This window comes from Haliotis cracherodii, unplaced genomic scaffold (genome assembly GCF_022045235.1).
Source record: "Haliotis cracherodii isolate W230 unplaced genomic scaffold, xgHalCrac1.p SCAF_14, whole genome shotgun sequence".
NCBI lineage: Eukaryota > Metazoa > Mollusca > Gastropoda > Lepetellida > Haliotidae > Haliotis > Haliotis cracherodii.
The window spans coordinates 38,347,627-38,359,494 of NW_027266269.1; the positions used below are offsets into that span (position 1 = coordinate 38,347,627).

The window sequence follows — 11,868 nt, forward strand, 5'->3', positions numbered from 1 at the left end:
TGGTGTCAATCACGTACACTAACATGTCATCCCAACACATGGTGTCAATCACGTACACTAACATGTCATCCCAACACATGGTGTCAATCACGTACACAAACATGTCATCCCAACACATGGTGTCAATCACGTACACAAACATGTCATCCCAACACATGGTGTCAATCACGTACACAAACATGTCATCCCAACACATGGTGTCAATCACGTACACTAACATGTCATCCCAACACATGACGTCAATCACGTACACAAAAATGTCATCCCAACACATGGTGTCTGTGCTGTTACAGCGTAACAGTTTCCCGCAATGTATGCTCCCTGGCTGTTGGAACTCTCCTGTGCGCGAGTTAAATTTGTCGTTGCGTAAAGGTAGCCGAGACAAACCACGCCGTTCGCTCTCGCAATCAGGAAAATTAGGTTTTGACCACTTGTGACACACCACAGTGTGAGTATTGGCAGTATATTTATGATAGTATGGTTAAGATTGTTTGTGTACAGTTTAATTGGGCTGTCATAGGATAATATGTCCGGAATTCGCTTTGACAAGCCTTGTAATGTGACTAAGTTTTCGCGCGGTTTTTGAATATGCTGACGCATTCAATTTATGTGTTTGAGTTACCCTTATAATTTATTGTCGCATAAGGTTATATGTAAATGGATATTTCTTACGTTGTTTAGGTGTGTCTTTAAAGTCTGTTTTAGCGCATTGTGGACTAAAAGTTGTTATTTTTGTTGAATAGCAAATTACCGTAATGATTTTAAAATGTGAACACCTTTTGTTAAACACATGATATTATATGCTAGCGACCAGGTTAAGTAATCATTTGTGTTTGTATTTCTTACAGCCTTTTACCCTTTATGAGAACCTTCATATGCAGAATAAACACCTTCAAATCTGATGACACTTGTACCATCATTTCTTGAATGGAAGAGGTTCGGGGTTATCTGACTTGTAGCTCGCAAGGGTGATGCAAGTACAGTAAAAGGACTAGTATAAGACTGCTGCAAGCTGGTTAACAGGAAAATGCAACCACCACAGGGATTTGTGTATATCTACACTGTGCAATAGGACAGGAACCCTCTTCAGGCAACAACAGGAGTTAGAAGCTGATTAGAACATACAGTAATAACTACTGTGAGAAAATTCATCATGTCTGACATAGACAAAACAGAAGCAGAAAGGTCTGAGGTGTTTATGAGTTTGAAGCAGATGGAAACTATTAAAAAAGAGGAACTCACTGGAACTTCATACAGATTAAGAACTCTAACAGAAAAAGGAAGTGGAATGTATAAGGAGACCAAGGATGCACACTGTGCTAAACTAGCTAAAGCCCAACAGGAACTTAAGGGAATTCTTAAAGCTTGTAGTCAATACCAAGGCGACCTCAAGTCATTACGACTTACTGAACGGAGCTTGGCTCAAGTGCATACACATTACTGTGAACTGTCATCGGCATATATAGACTTCTTACGTCGTACAAACACTCTTGATAGCAACAATGACCTAGATCTACATCTGCAGAACTACCAGGTACTGAAAAGTGAAATTGAAATCACGGGCAAACTTTTAGATCATCACGTCCGGGAACTCATTGATTCATCATCCTATCAATCAAAGTCAATTATGCGCACCAGCAAATCTGGGTTAAGCAACACCAGTTCGTCGCTTGCTAGCAAGCGTGCTAAGGCAGAGGCAGCACGTGCAAGGGCAGAATATGCTGTCAAGGAAGCAGAGATTCTTAAGCAGCGTGCACTTCTGGAGGAGCAGCAACAACTTGCTGCTGCTCATGCCTCTCGTAAGAAGGCAGACATGGATGCTGACCTCAAACTTCTCAAAGAACAGAAAAAAGTGGCTGGGGCTGAAGCAGAGGTAAGGGCCTTGCAGTTAGAGGAAGATTCTCAGGGATCAAGCAGTCATTTCTCATTACCAGTTGAAGGTGCCAAGGATCGCACAAGGGATTACGTAGCGAGGCACTCACAAAACCAAACGAGTAACATATCTGTGCCTCGGCACTACTTTCAACAAGAGGCCAACAGACGTCTGACTTCACCTTCTCCCCCACTGGCTCAACAGGGACCAGTTAATGTATTGCCGGACACTAATATTCCATGTGCAGAGGCAGATTTAGTGTACTCAGTGGCACATCAAGGAGATGGAATTGAGAACATTCATAGGGATGAGGGCAACAACATGTTTGTTGCTGCTGAACTGTCACGCTTCCTGCTGAAAAAAGAGTTACTGCTCACAAGGCTCACAAGTTTTAACGATCGGCCTGAATCATATGCCATTTGGAAGTTAAGCTTTCTCAGGATCATTGCCGAACTGCAGGCTACAGACGTTGAAGAGTTCGACTTATTGGTGAAGTGGTTAGGCCCTGCATCCTCGAAATACGCCAACAGTTTGAGAGCTGCTAATGTGCAAAACCCTTCAAGAGGCCTTGAAAGAATATGGGCAAGGCTGGATGAAAGATATGGATGCCCAGAGATGGTTGAGGCTGCGCGGAAGAATAAACTGGCTGCTTTCCCAAGGTTGACTTACAAGAATAGTGAATTGTTATACGAGCTTTCAGACCTCCTCTCGGAAGTTGAATCCATCAAGGGTCAGGATGAATACAAGGCACTTCTGTCTTATTTTGATTCCTCAGCTGGGGTGATACCAATTGTCAACAAACTGCCTTACGGCCTCCAGGAGAGATGGACATCTCATGCCACCAGATACAAAAGAACTAACAAAGTGTCGTTCCCCCCATTTTCAATTTTTGTGGATTTCGTAAGAGACATAAGCAAGGAGAAAAATGATCCAAGTTTTGCACATGAAACTTACACAGCTTCTCCTAGGAAAGACAGATCTAAACCACCCCTGGTCGCAGCAAATCGGAAGACAGAGGTCACCCAGGAGACTAGAGGAAACCAGGACTGGTCAAAACTGTGCCCTGTCCACAAGACTGATCACTCTTTAAATCAATGTAAGGCATTCAAGCTTAAGACTATTGAAGACCGCAAGGCACTAATCAAGCGCTTTGGTATTTGTTACAGGTGCTGCCTGACATCGACACACCTAGCCAAAGCCTGCAGGGAATTTGTTAAATGTGCATTTTGTGGAAGCAGTAGACATGCTACAGCACTGCATGTTGTTGATTGGGAACAACAGAACTCAGAAACAGGAACACCTTCTCCCCGAGTGAATGATGGCGGGGAGAGGAAAGATTCACCTTCAGACACAAGCAAATTTCCTATTGCTTCAAAGTGCACTCAGATATGTGGAGATGGATTTGCTGGAAAGTCCTGTTCAAAAACTGTTCTAGTGAAAGTTTATCCAGAGGGAAGACCTGATATGGCTACAAGAATGTACGCTATGTTTGATGATCAGAGCAATGCATCTTTAGTGATGTCTGAATTCTTTACGAACATGGAGGCAGATGGTGAAGTAATCCCATACACACTATCATCTTGTGCTGGACGCAAAGATACTTCTGGCTGGAGGGCCAAAGGCTACATCGTAGAGTCATTTGATGGACATTCCAGGTTACAGCTTCCCACACTGATAGAATGTAATCAGATTCCGGATCACCGAGAAGAGATACCTGTACCTGAGGTTGCAATGCACTATAATCACCTGAAGGACATTGCTAACTGCATACCCCCTCTGGACAATGACGCACAAATTCTCCTTCTGATTGGTAGGGACCTAATAGAGGCCCACCATGTTTTGGACCAACGGATTGGCCCAAACAAGACTCCCTATGGACAAAAACTCTCTCTTGGGTGGGTGATTGTAGGCGAAACTTGCCTTGGCAAAGTTCATCAGCCCAAGCAAGTCACGGTAAATAAGACTTACATTCTGTCAGATGGACGCCCATCCATATTTAAGCCTTGTGACAATCACTTTCAAGTGAAGGAAGGCTGGTCATCAGGAAATGAGAAAAACAAGGTTATCTTCACAGCACGTGAAAGAAATGGACAAAATGAGGACAAGTTATTTGTTACCACTCAAGAGGATGACAAATTAGGATTATCTGTGGAGGACAGAGAGTTCCTTGAAATCATGGATAATGAAATGGTCAAAACATCAGAAGGTAACTGGATTGCCCCACTTTCTTTCCGAAATGGCAGAAGGCGGCTCCCAAACAATAGGAGCCAAGCTTTGAACAGGGCCAAGACTCTAGATCGCTGCCTGAAACGAGACACCATCAAAAGACAACAATTCCTGGAATTCATGCAGAGAATTCTTGACAATGATCATGCAGAGTTGGCTCCACCATTGACGGAAGATGAGGAACGTTGGTATTTACCTTTGTTTGGGGTTTACCACCCGAAGAAGCCGGACCAGTTAAGAGCAGTGTTCGACTCTTCAGCAAATCATGAGGGGACATCACTTAATGATGTGCTGCTGAATGGACCAGACTTAGCAAACAGTCTTGTAGGTGTGCTTCTACGCTTTCGAAGAGAGTCGACAGCTGTAATGGCAGATATTCAGCAAATGTTCTATTGTTTCCTCGTTAAAGAGGAACACAGGAATTTCCTACGATTTCTATGGTATAAGGATAATGACATAAACCAAGAGTTGGTGGAATACAGGATGAAAGTTCATGTCTTTGGAAACAGCCCTTCACCAGCTGTTGCCACTTACGGACTGAGGAGATCTGCCAAGTCTGTTGTAGAAACATACGGAAAGGATGTGCAGCTCTTCGTCGAAAGAGACTTCTATGTTGATGATGGGCTAACATGTCTACAAACTACCGAGCAAGCAATTGACCTAATAAAGAGAACACAGCAAGCATTGCTGTCAGGAGGAAATCTGAGACTACACAAGGTAGCATCAAATGATCCAGAGGTTATGAAAACATTCCCATCAGACGACTTGGCGAAAGACCTAAAAGACCTGGACCTAGGGTCAGACTTGCTTCCTGTGCAGCGTAGCCTAGGAATGGCGTGGGACTTGCAATCTGACTCCTTTACTTTCAAAGTGTCTGCAGACCCAAAACCTTACACCAAGCGAGGAATTCTATCAACAATCAACAGTCTGTTTGACCCTATGGGATTTGCTGCTCCTGTGACCATTCGTGGAAAAATTCTCTTTCGGGATCTGATATCTGGAAATTCAGACTGGGACCAACCATTACCTTCTGCCAGTGAACGAGAATGGGAAGATTGGAAGGACTCGTTAACATTGCTTGAGGAACTGAAGATACCACGCACGTATGTGCCTGTCTCATTTCAGGGTGTCATAACAAAAGAGATACATGTCTTCTCAGACGCATCAGAGAAGGCCGTAGCTGCTGTGGCTTACTTGAGAACTGTTGATAAAGATAAAGGCCAAAGGACAGGCTTCATTCTTGGCAAGGCAAAGGTTGCTCCTATGCATGGGCACACCATACCAAGGTTGGAACTTTGTGCTGCAGTACTTGCTGTTGAAATTGCGGATCTGGTTTGTGAACATCTCGGACTTCCTCTTGATGTTGTTCAGTATTACACAGACAGCAAGATAGTCCTAGGCTACATCTACAATCAAACAAGAAGGTTTTATGTGTATGTATCTAACAGGATTGACCGTATCAGGAAATATTCTCAACCAGAACAATGGCATTATGTCCATTCGGATAAGAACCCGGCTGATATTGGTACCAGATCCATCCATGCTTCGCAGTTGAATTCATCAATTTGGCTCTCAGGTCCAACGCCAATTTCTCAAGATTCCTGTGCTCACACCTTCATCCTTACTGATGAGGAAAACGACAAGGAACTGAGACCTGCACCTTCGTCCATGAAGACAAAGGTATGCAACACTAGTGGATCTTTGGACACACGCTACCTTGAAAAATTTTCTTCATGGGAAAGTCTTGTACGCGCTTTCACTCTACTCAAGTGCATGGCTCGCAAAATCCAAAACAAAGATCCATTGGGAATCAATTCGGACACCTTGAAAGAGACTGAACGCTTTCTAATGAAGATGGTACAGTACAGAACCTTTGGAGCAGAGATTGACTGTCTGCTGGCAAATTCGCCCATCCCAAGGAATAGCACTATATTGAGCTTGCATCCAAAGCTGGATGAACATGGTATTCTGTGTGTTGGCGGAAGCTTAAACAAATCAGATTTTGATGCTCGCCTGAAAAACCCGACCATTATTCCTGGTGACTCTCACCTTGCGAGGCTCCTGGTGCATCACCATCACTCAAGGGTCAAACATCAGGGTCGTACGTTCACAGAAGGAGCAGTTAGGTCGGCTGGTTTATGGATCACTGGAGCTAAGAGGGTGATCTCCTCGCTCATATACAAATGTGTTTCATGTCGGAAGCTCCGTGGAAGACAACAATACCAGAAGATGGCTGATCTCCCTAGTGACCGTCTAATGCCAAGTCCTCCCTTCACTTACGTTGGATTAGACACCTTTGGACCATGGTTTGTTGTTACACGTCGCACTAGAGGGGGTCAGGCTAATAACAAGCGGTGGGCTGTTTTATTCACATGTCTTACCACAAGGGCTATCCATATCGAAGTTGTTGAAGAATTATCTTCTTCTTCATTCATCAACGCTCTCAGAAGATTCATTTCAATAAGGGGACCAGTGAAGCAACTGAGGTCGGATCGCGGAACAAACTTTGTTGGAGCAACAGATGCCCTCAAGATAAATGTTGTGAATGTTGAGGACAATTCTATCAAGCGTTTCCTAGATGATGAAAGGACCAAATAGATTTTCAATCCACCACAATCCTCACACATGGGCGGCGTCTGGGAAAGGATGATAGGAGTCACAAGAAGAATTCTGGACTCTATGTTGGCAGAAACCCGCCATAGGCATTTAACTCATGAAGTTCTATCGACATTCATGGCCGAAGTATCTGCGATTGTGAATGCGCGACCTATCGTCCCAATTTCCTCGGATCCTCAGTCGCCAGAAATTCTTACCCCTGCCATTCTCTTGACTCAGAAGACTAATCATGAGGTGGAACAGATGGAACTTTGTGACTCCAAGGACTTGCTTCGATCGCAATGGCAGAGAGTTCAATCCCTCGCAAATACGTTCTGGAATCGTTGGAGACAGGAATATCTCCTCACTCTACAGCCAAGACGGAAGTGGTTTCAGGACCAGCGTAATGTGCTACAGGGTGATCTTGTTCTACTGAATGAGAAGAACAGTGCTAGAAATGATTGGCCAATCGCAGTTGTCGAGAGAGCCTTCCCAAGCAGTGATGGGAAAGTACGAAAGGTTGAACTTCGAATAATGAGAGGAGGAAAGATTACGAGGTACATTCGTCCAGTTACAGAGTTGGTAACACTGCTATCTCCAAACTCTGATACTTCATAAACTGTCCAGTTCAAGATGAACTCTCAAGTGCCAAAGTACTTTTTCATGTGTTATATTAGTTATTTTAGATGTAGATTTGATTTATTAGATTTAGTTGCTGAACTTGAGGTGATATCTCGGTGAGATATCAGGCGGGGAGTGTGCTGTTACAGCATAACAGTTTCCCGCAATGTATGCTCCCTGGCTGTTGGAACTCTCCTGTGCGCGAGTTAAATTTGTCGTTGCGTAAAGGTAGCCGAGACAAACCACGCCGTTCGCTCTCGCAATCAGGAAAATTAGGTTTTGACCACTTGTGACACACCACAGTGTGAGTATTGGCAGTATATTTATGATAGTATGGTTAAAATTGTTTGTGTACAGTTTAATTGGGCTGTCATAGGATAATATGTCCGGAATTCGCTTTGACAAGCCTTGTAATGTGACTAAGTTTTCGCGCGGTTTTTGAATATGCTGACGCATTCAATTTATGTGTTTGAGTTACCCTTATAATTTATTGTCGCATAAGGTTATATGTAAATGGATATTTCTTACGTTCTTTAGGTGTGTCTTTAAAGGCTGTTTTAGCGCATTGTGGACTAAAAGTTGTTATTTTTGTTGAATAGCAAATTACCGTAATGATTTTAAAATGTGAACACCTTTTGTTAAACACATGATATTATATGCTAGCGACCAGGTTAAGTAATCATTTGTGTTTGTATTTCTTACAGCCTTTTACCCTTTATGAGAACCTTCATATGCAGAATAAACACCTTCAAATTTAATGACACTTGTACCATCATTTCTTGAATGGAAGAGGTTCGGGGTTATCTGACTTGTAGCTCGCAAGGGTGATGCAAGTACAGTGTCAATCACGTACACAAACATGTCATCCCAACATATGGTGTCAATCACGTACACAAACATGTCATCCCAACACATGGTGTCAATCACGTACACAAACATGTCATCCCAACACATGGTGTCAATCACGTACACAAACATGTCATCCCAACACATGGAGTCAATCACGTACACAAACATGTCATCCCAACACATGGCGTCAATCACGTACACTAACATGTCATCCCAACACATGGCGTCAATCACGTACACAAAAATGTCATCCCAACACATGGAGTCAATCACGTACACTAACATGTCATCCCAACACATGGTGTCAATCACGTACACAAACATGTCATCCCAACACATGGCGTCAATCACGTACAACAATGCTTTGTCAATCAATACAAAACGTCATGGCTGTGGCGAATGCTGAGTTGAACACGTGACTGACTACAAATGTCACTTTGCCCTGCCTATAAGTGTGAATGTTCAATGCAAGGTGTGACAATGAAATATATTTAAACAGGTGGCAGTCCAATAACCGCCTGTCTATAACCAGTTTTTTTCCAGTTTTGCATGACACAAATGCATGGACATGTTTCCTAGTATAGAATCTTTTTAGCAAAAACTGACATTATTATGTTATTGGTTGTACACCATTTTGGAAGTACATATCCTTAGAAAGAGAATTAGAATAAACATTCTATTCATTCCACACATAGCCAAAACCATATGTCAGTTGCGTTAAATTAAAGGTGTTAGCCAGTCTCCTAAAGCATCGGTGGCTGAGTTGGTTAGATTGCAGACTTTGTGTACTGTCGGTTAGGTGCCTCACTCTGAGATTGTAGGTTCGAATCCTGATTGGAACCCAACCCAACAATGGAGTTGAATTGAATGGTATTCAACAATTCCTATCACATTTTGTGTCATAAAACATAGATAAGTTTGTAACTTCATTTTATAAAACGTCAACTCCACAGAATTTGAATTACATTAGACATATTATATTGTTTGTGAAATCTTCAGCTATAACCATTAAAGGGCCGACAATTTAATATTTGGGAGAAGGAAAAACTGAGTCAGGATGTGTAGACAAAAAAATTCATGCGTTTTGTTCATCAACATTATTTTTTGCAGTATTTTCGTGAATATTATTTTTTTAATATCTTTGCAAATCATTTGTATCACTTATATGCATATATATATTTGTATGATTTTTAGGCAAATGAATCGATTTATTTAGGTATATAAAATGGGTTCTAATAACTTTATCATAATATAAAAAGTCAACGCCAGAGAATAAGTCTCGATTATCCATTGGACCTAAAAGGCAAAATAGCCGTAACACACAATTGGATGGGTCGCTAAAAATCAGTGATGACACCAGGTGTTCGCGAAAAGGGTAATGTAATGAAGGCATATGTTACTTGCCAGAAATTTACTGGATTGTTTTCTCATATCAGAAAAATACCAGTATGTATTGTAAACCTGACGCAGATTTGATACTAGTATATAGTAATTTCAGATATGGACAACGCACGGATTAACGGACAACGCACCGCAATATACAAAATTATGTTATGTAAGATATCGTGAATATTCTCTATATTGTTGTATTTGGGCGTCACGTCTCGTTTCGTTTCCTTTGTTTGTTGTTTAACGCCGCACTCAGCAACATTCCAGCTATATGACGGCGGTATGTAAATAATCGAGTGTGGACCAGACAATCCAATGATTGAAATCATGAGCATCGATCCACGCAGTTGGGATACGATGACATGCATCAACCAAGTCAGCGAGCCTTACAACCGAACCCGTTAGTCGCCTCTTACGAAGACCTTTAACCCGGATCGTCACATCCAGTTCCTTGCAGTCACTGTATTGTATCAACATCGACATGCTGCATCATACCACCAAAGAGCAGGTGTTCTTAGGACACTGCATTAATCTATAAGAGTAAAAATCAAAAGTTTATAATTTACCTGTGGCTCTCGGCAACATCAAAATCCTCAGTCGTACTTGTAACTGAACTGTATATATCTGCACACAACTCTTTATGACAGGGGAGTGTCAGATACCCGTAAGTAGATAATAAGTAAATCACGTACACAAACATGTCATCCCAACACATGGCGTCAATCACGTACAACAATGCCTTGTCAATCAATACAAAACGTCATGGCTGTGGCGAATGCTGAGTTGAACACGTGACTGACTACAAATGTCACTTTGCCCTGCCTATAAGTGTGAATGTTCAATGCAAGGTGTGACAATGAAATATATTTAAACAGGTGGCAGTCCAATAACCGCCTGTCTATAACCAGTTTTTTTCCAGTTTTGCATGACACAAATGCATGGACATGTTTCCTAGTATAGAATCTTTTTAGCAAAAACTGACATTATTATGTTATTGGTTGTACACCATTTTGGAAGTACATATCCTTAGAAAGAGAATTAGAATAAACATTCTATTCATTCCACACATAGCCAAAACCATATGTCAGTTGCGTTAAATTAAAGGTGTTAGCCAGTCTCCTAAAGCATCGGTGGCTGAGTTGGTTAGATTGCAGACTTTGTGTACTGTCGGTTAGGTGCCTCACTCTGAGATTGTAGGTTCGAATCCTGATTGGAACCCAACCCAACAATGGAGTTGAATTGAATGGTATTCAACAATTCCTATCACATGTTGTGTCATAAAACATAGATAAGTTTGTAACTTCATTTTATAAAACGTCAACTCCACAGAATTTGAATTACATTAGACATATTATATTGTTTGTGAAATCTTCAGCTATAACCATTAAAGGGCCGACAATTTAATATTTGGGAGAAGGAAAAACTGAGTCAGGATGTGTAGACAAAAAAATTCATGCGTTTTGTTCATCAACATTATTTTTTGCAGTATTTTCGTGAATATTATTTTTTTAATATCTTTGCAAATCATTTGTATCACTTACATGCATATATATATTTGTATGATTTTTAGGCAAATGAATCGATTTATTTAGGTATATAAAATGGGTTCTAATAACTTTATCATAATATAAAAAGTCAACGCCAGAGAATAAGTCTCGATTATCCATTGGACCTAAAAGGCAAAATAGCCGTAACACACAATTGGATGGGTCGCTAAAAATCAGTGATGACACCAGGTGTTCGCGAAAAGGGTAATGTAATGAAGGCATATGTTACTTGCCAGAAATTTACTGGATTGTTTTCTCATATTGTCGTAACTGCTTTTGGGCGTCCAGTGCGACCCTGCTACAGTTACTAAATGTATTGCCGTTCCTGGTCCTTGTGGTCAATTAAGCCAGGACATTGCCCTCGCCTTGTCCACCACGGCTCGGCTCCGTCAAGGAGTGATTGGCCTAATGACCCTTACTCCAAGTTGTCTCTATCAGCATTCATACTCACATAATAAAGAAACGCAACACCAGTTTATACTCACATAGTTTTACTTACTCTCAGCCCATCTATCAATACAGAACAGGATCAGACTGGTCAGGCTCGTCACTAGCTGGGGGAAACTTAGAACGATCGGGATTCGACTCGATCGACTGCAAACCGCGCTTCCCTCTCCTAATGTTGAGGGTATCATTTTATAGTGTTCGAGCCTGACCTGTCCTTGTCACATGTCTCAATACCTCCATTTGATTCGTTACAAGTTTAGATCTGACCATGAACTCATGTGTGTCGCCATCGGAAAAATACCAAAAGCCTACGTGCCAGAT

General features: G+C 41.7%; 3 protein-coding genes across 3 annotated transcripts in view; 2 read left to right on the forward strand and 1 right to left on the reverse strand.

The window, feature by feature from the left end:
• Window positions 1–10,192, reverse strand: part of LOC139460819 (alpha-aminoadipic semialdehyde synthase, mitochondrial-like) — a 32,379-nt gene extending 22,187 nt beyond the window's left edge. The window contains exon 1 of the mRNA XM_071242295.1: window positions 10,120–10,192. The gene's annotated coding sequence lies outside the window, so the exon portion shown is untranslated. The remainder of the gene's footprint in view (window positions 1–10,119) is intronic.
• LOC139460421 (uncharacterized) lies at window positions 1,154–6,697 on the forward strand. Its single transcript, XM_071241914.1, has one exon. The coding sequence runs from the start codon at window positions 1,154–1,156 to the stop codon at window positions 6,695–6,697; it is 5,544 nt and encodes a 1,847-aa protein (XP_071098015.1).
• LOC139460422 (uncharacterized) lies at window positions 6,746–7,312 on the forward strand. Its single transcript, XM_071241915.1, has one exon. It carries the CDS (start codon window positions 6,746–6,748, stop codon window positions 7,310–7,312), a length of 567 nt encoding a protein of 188 aa, XP_071098016.1.
• Window positions 10,193–11,868: the final 1,676 nt, after the last annotated feature.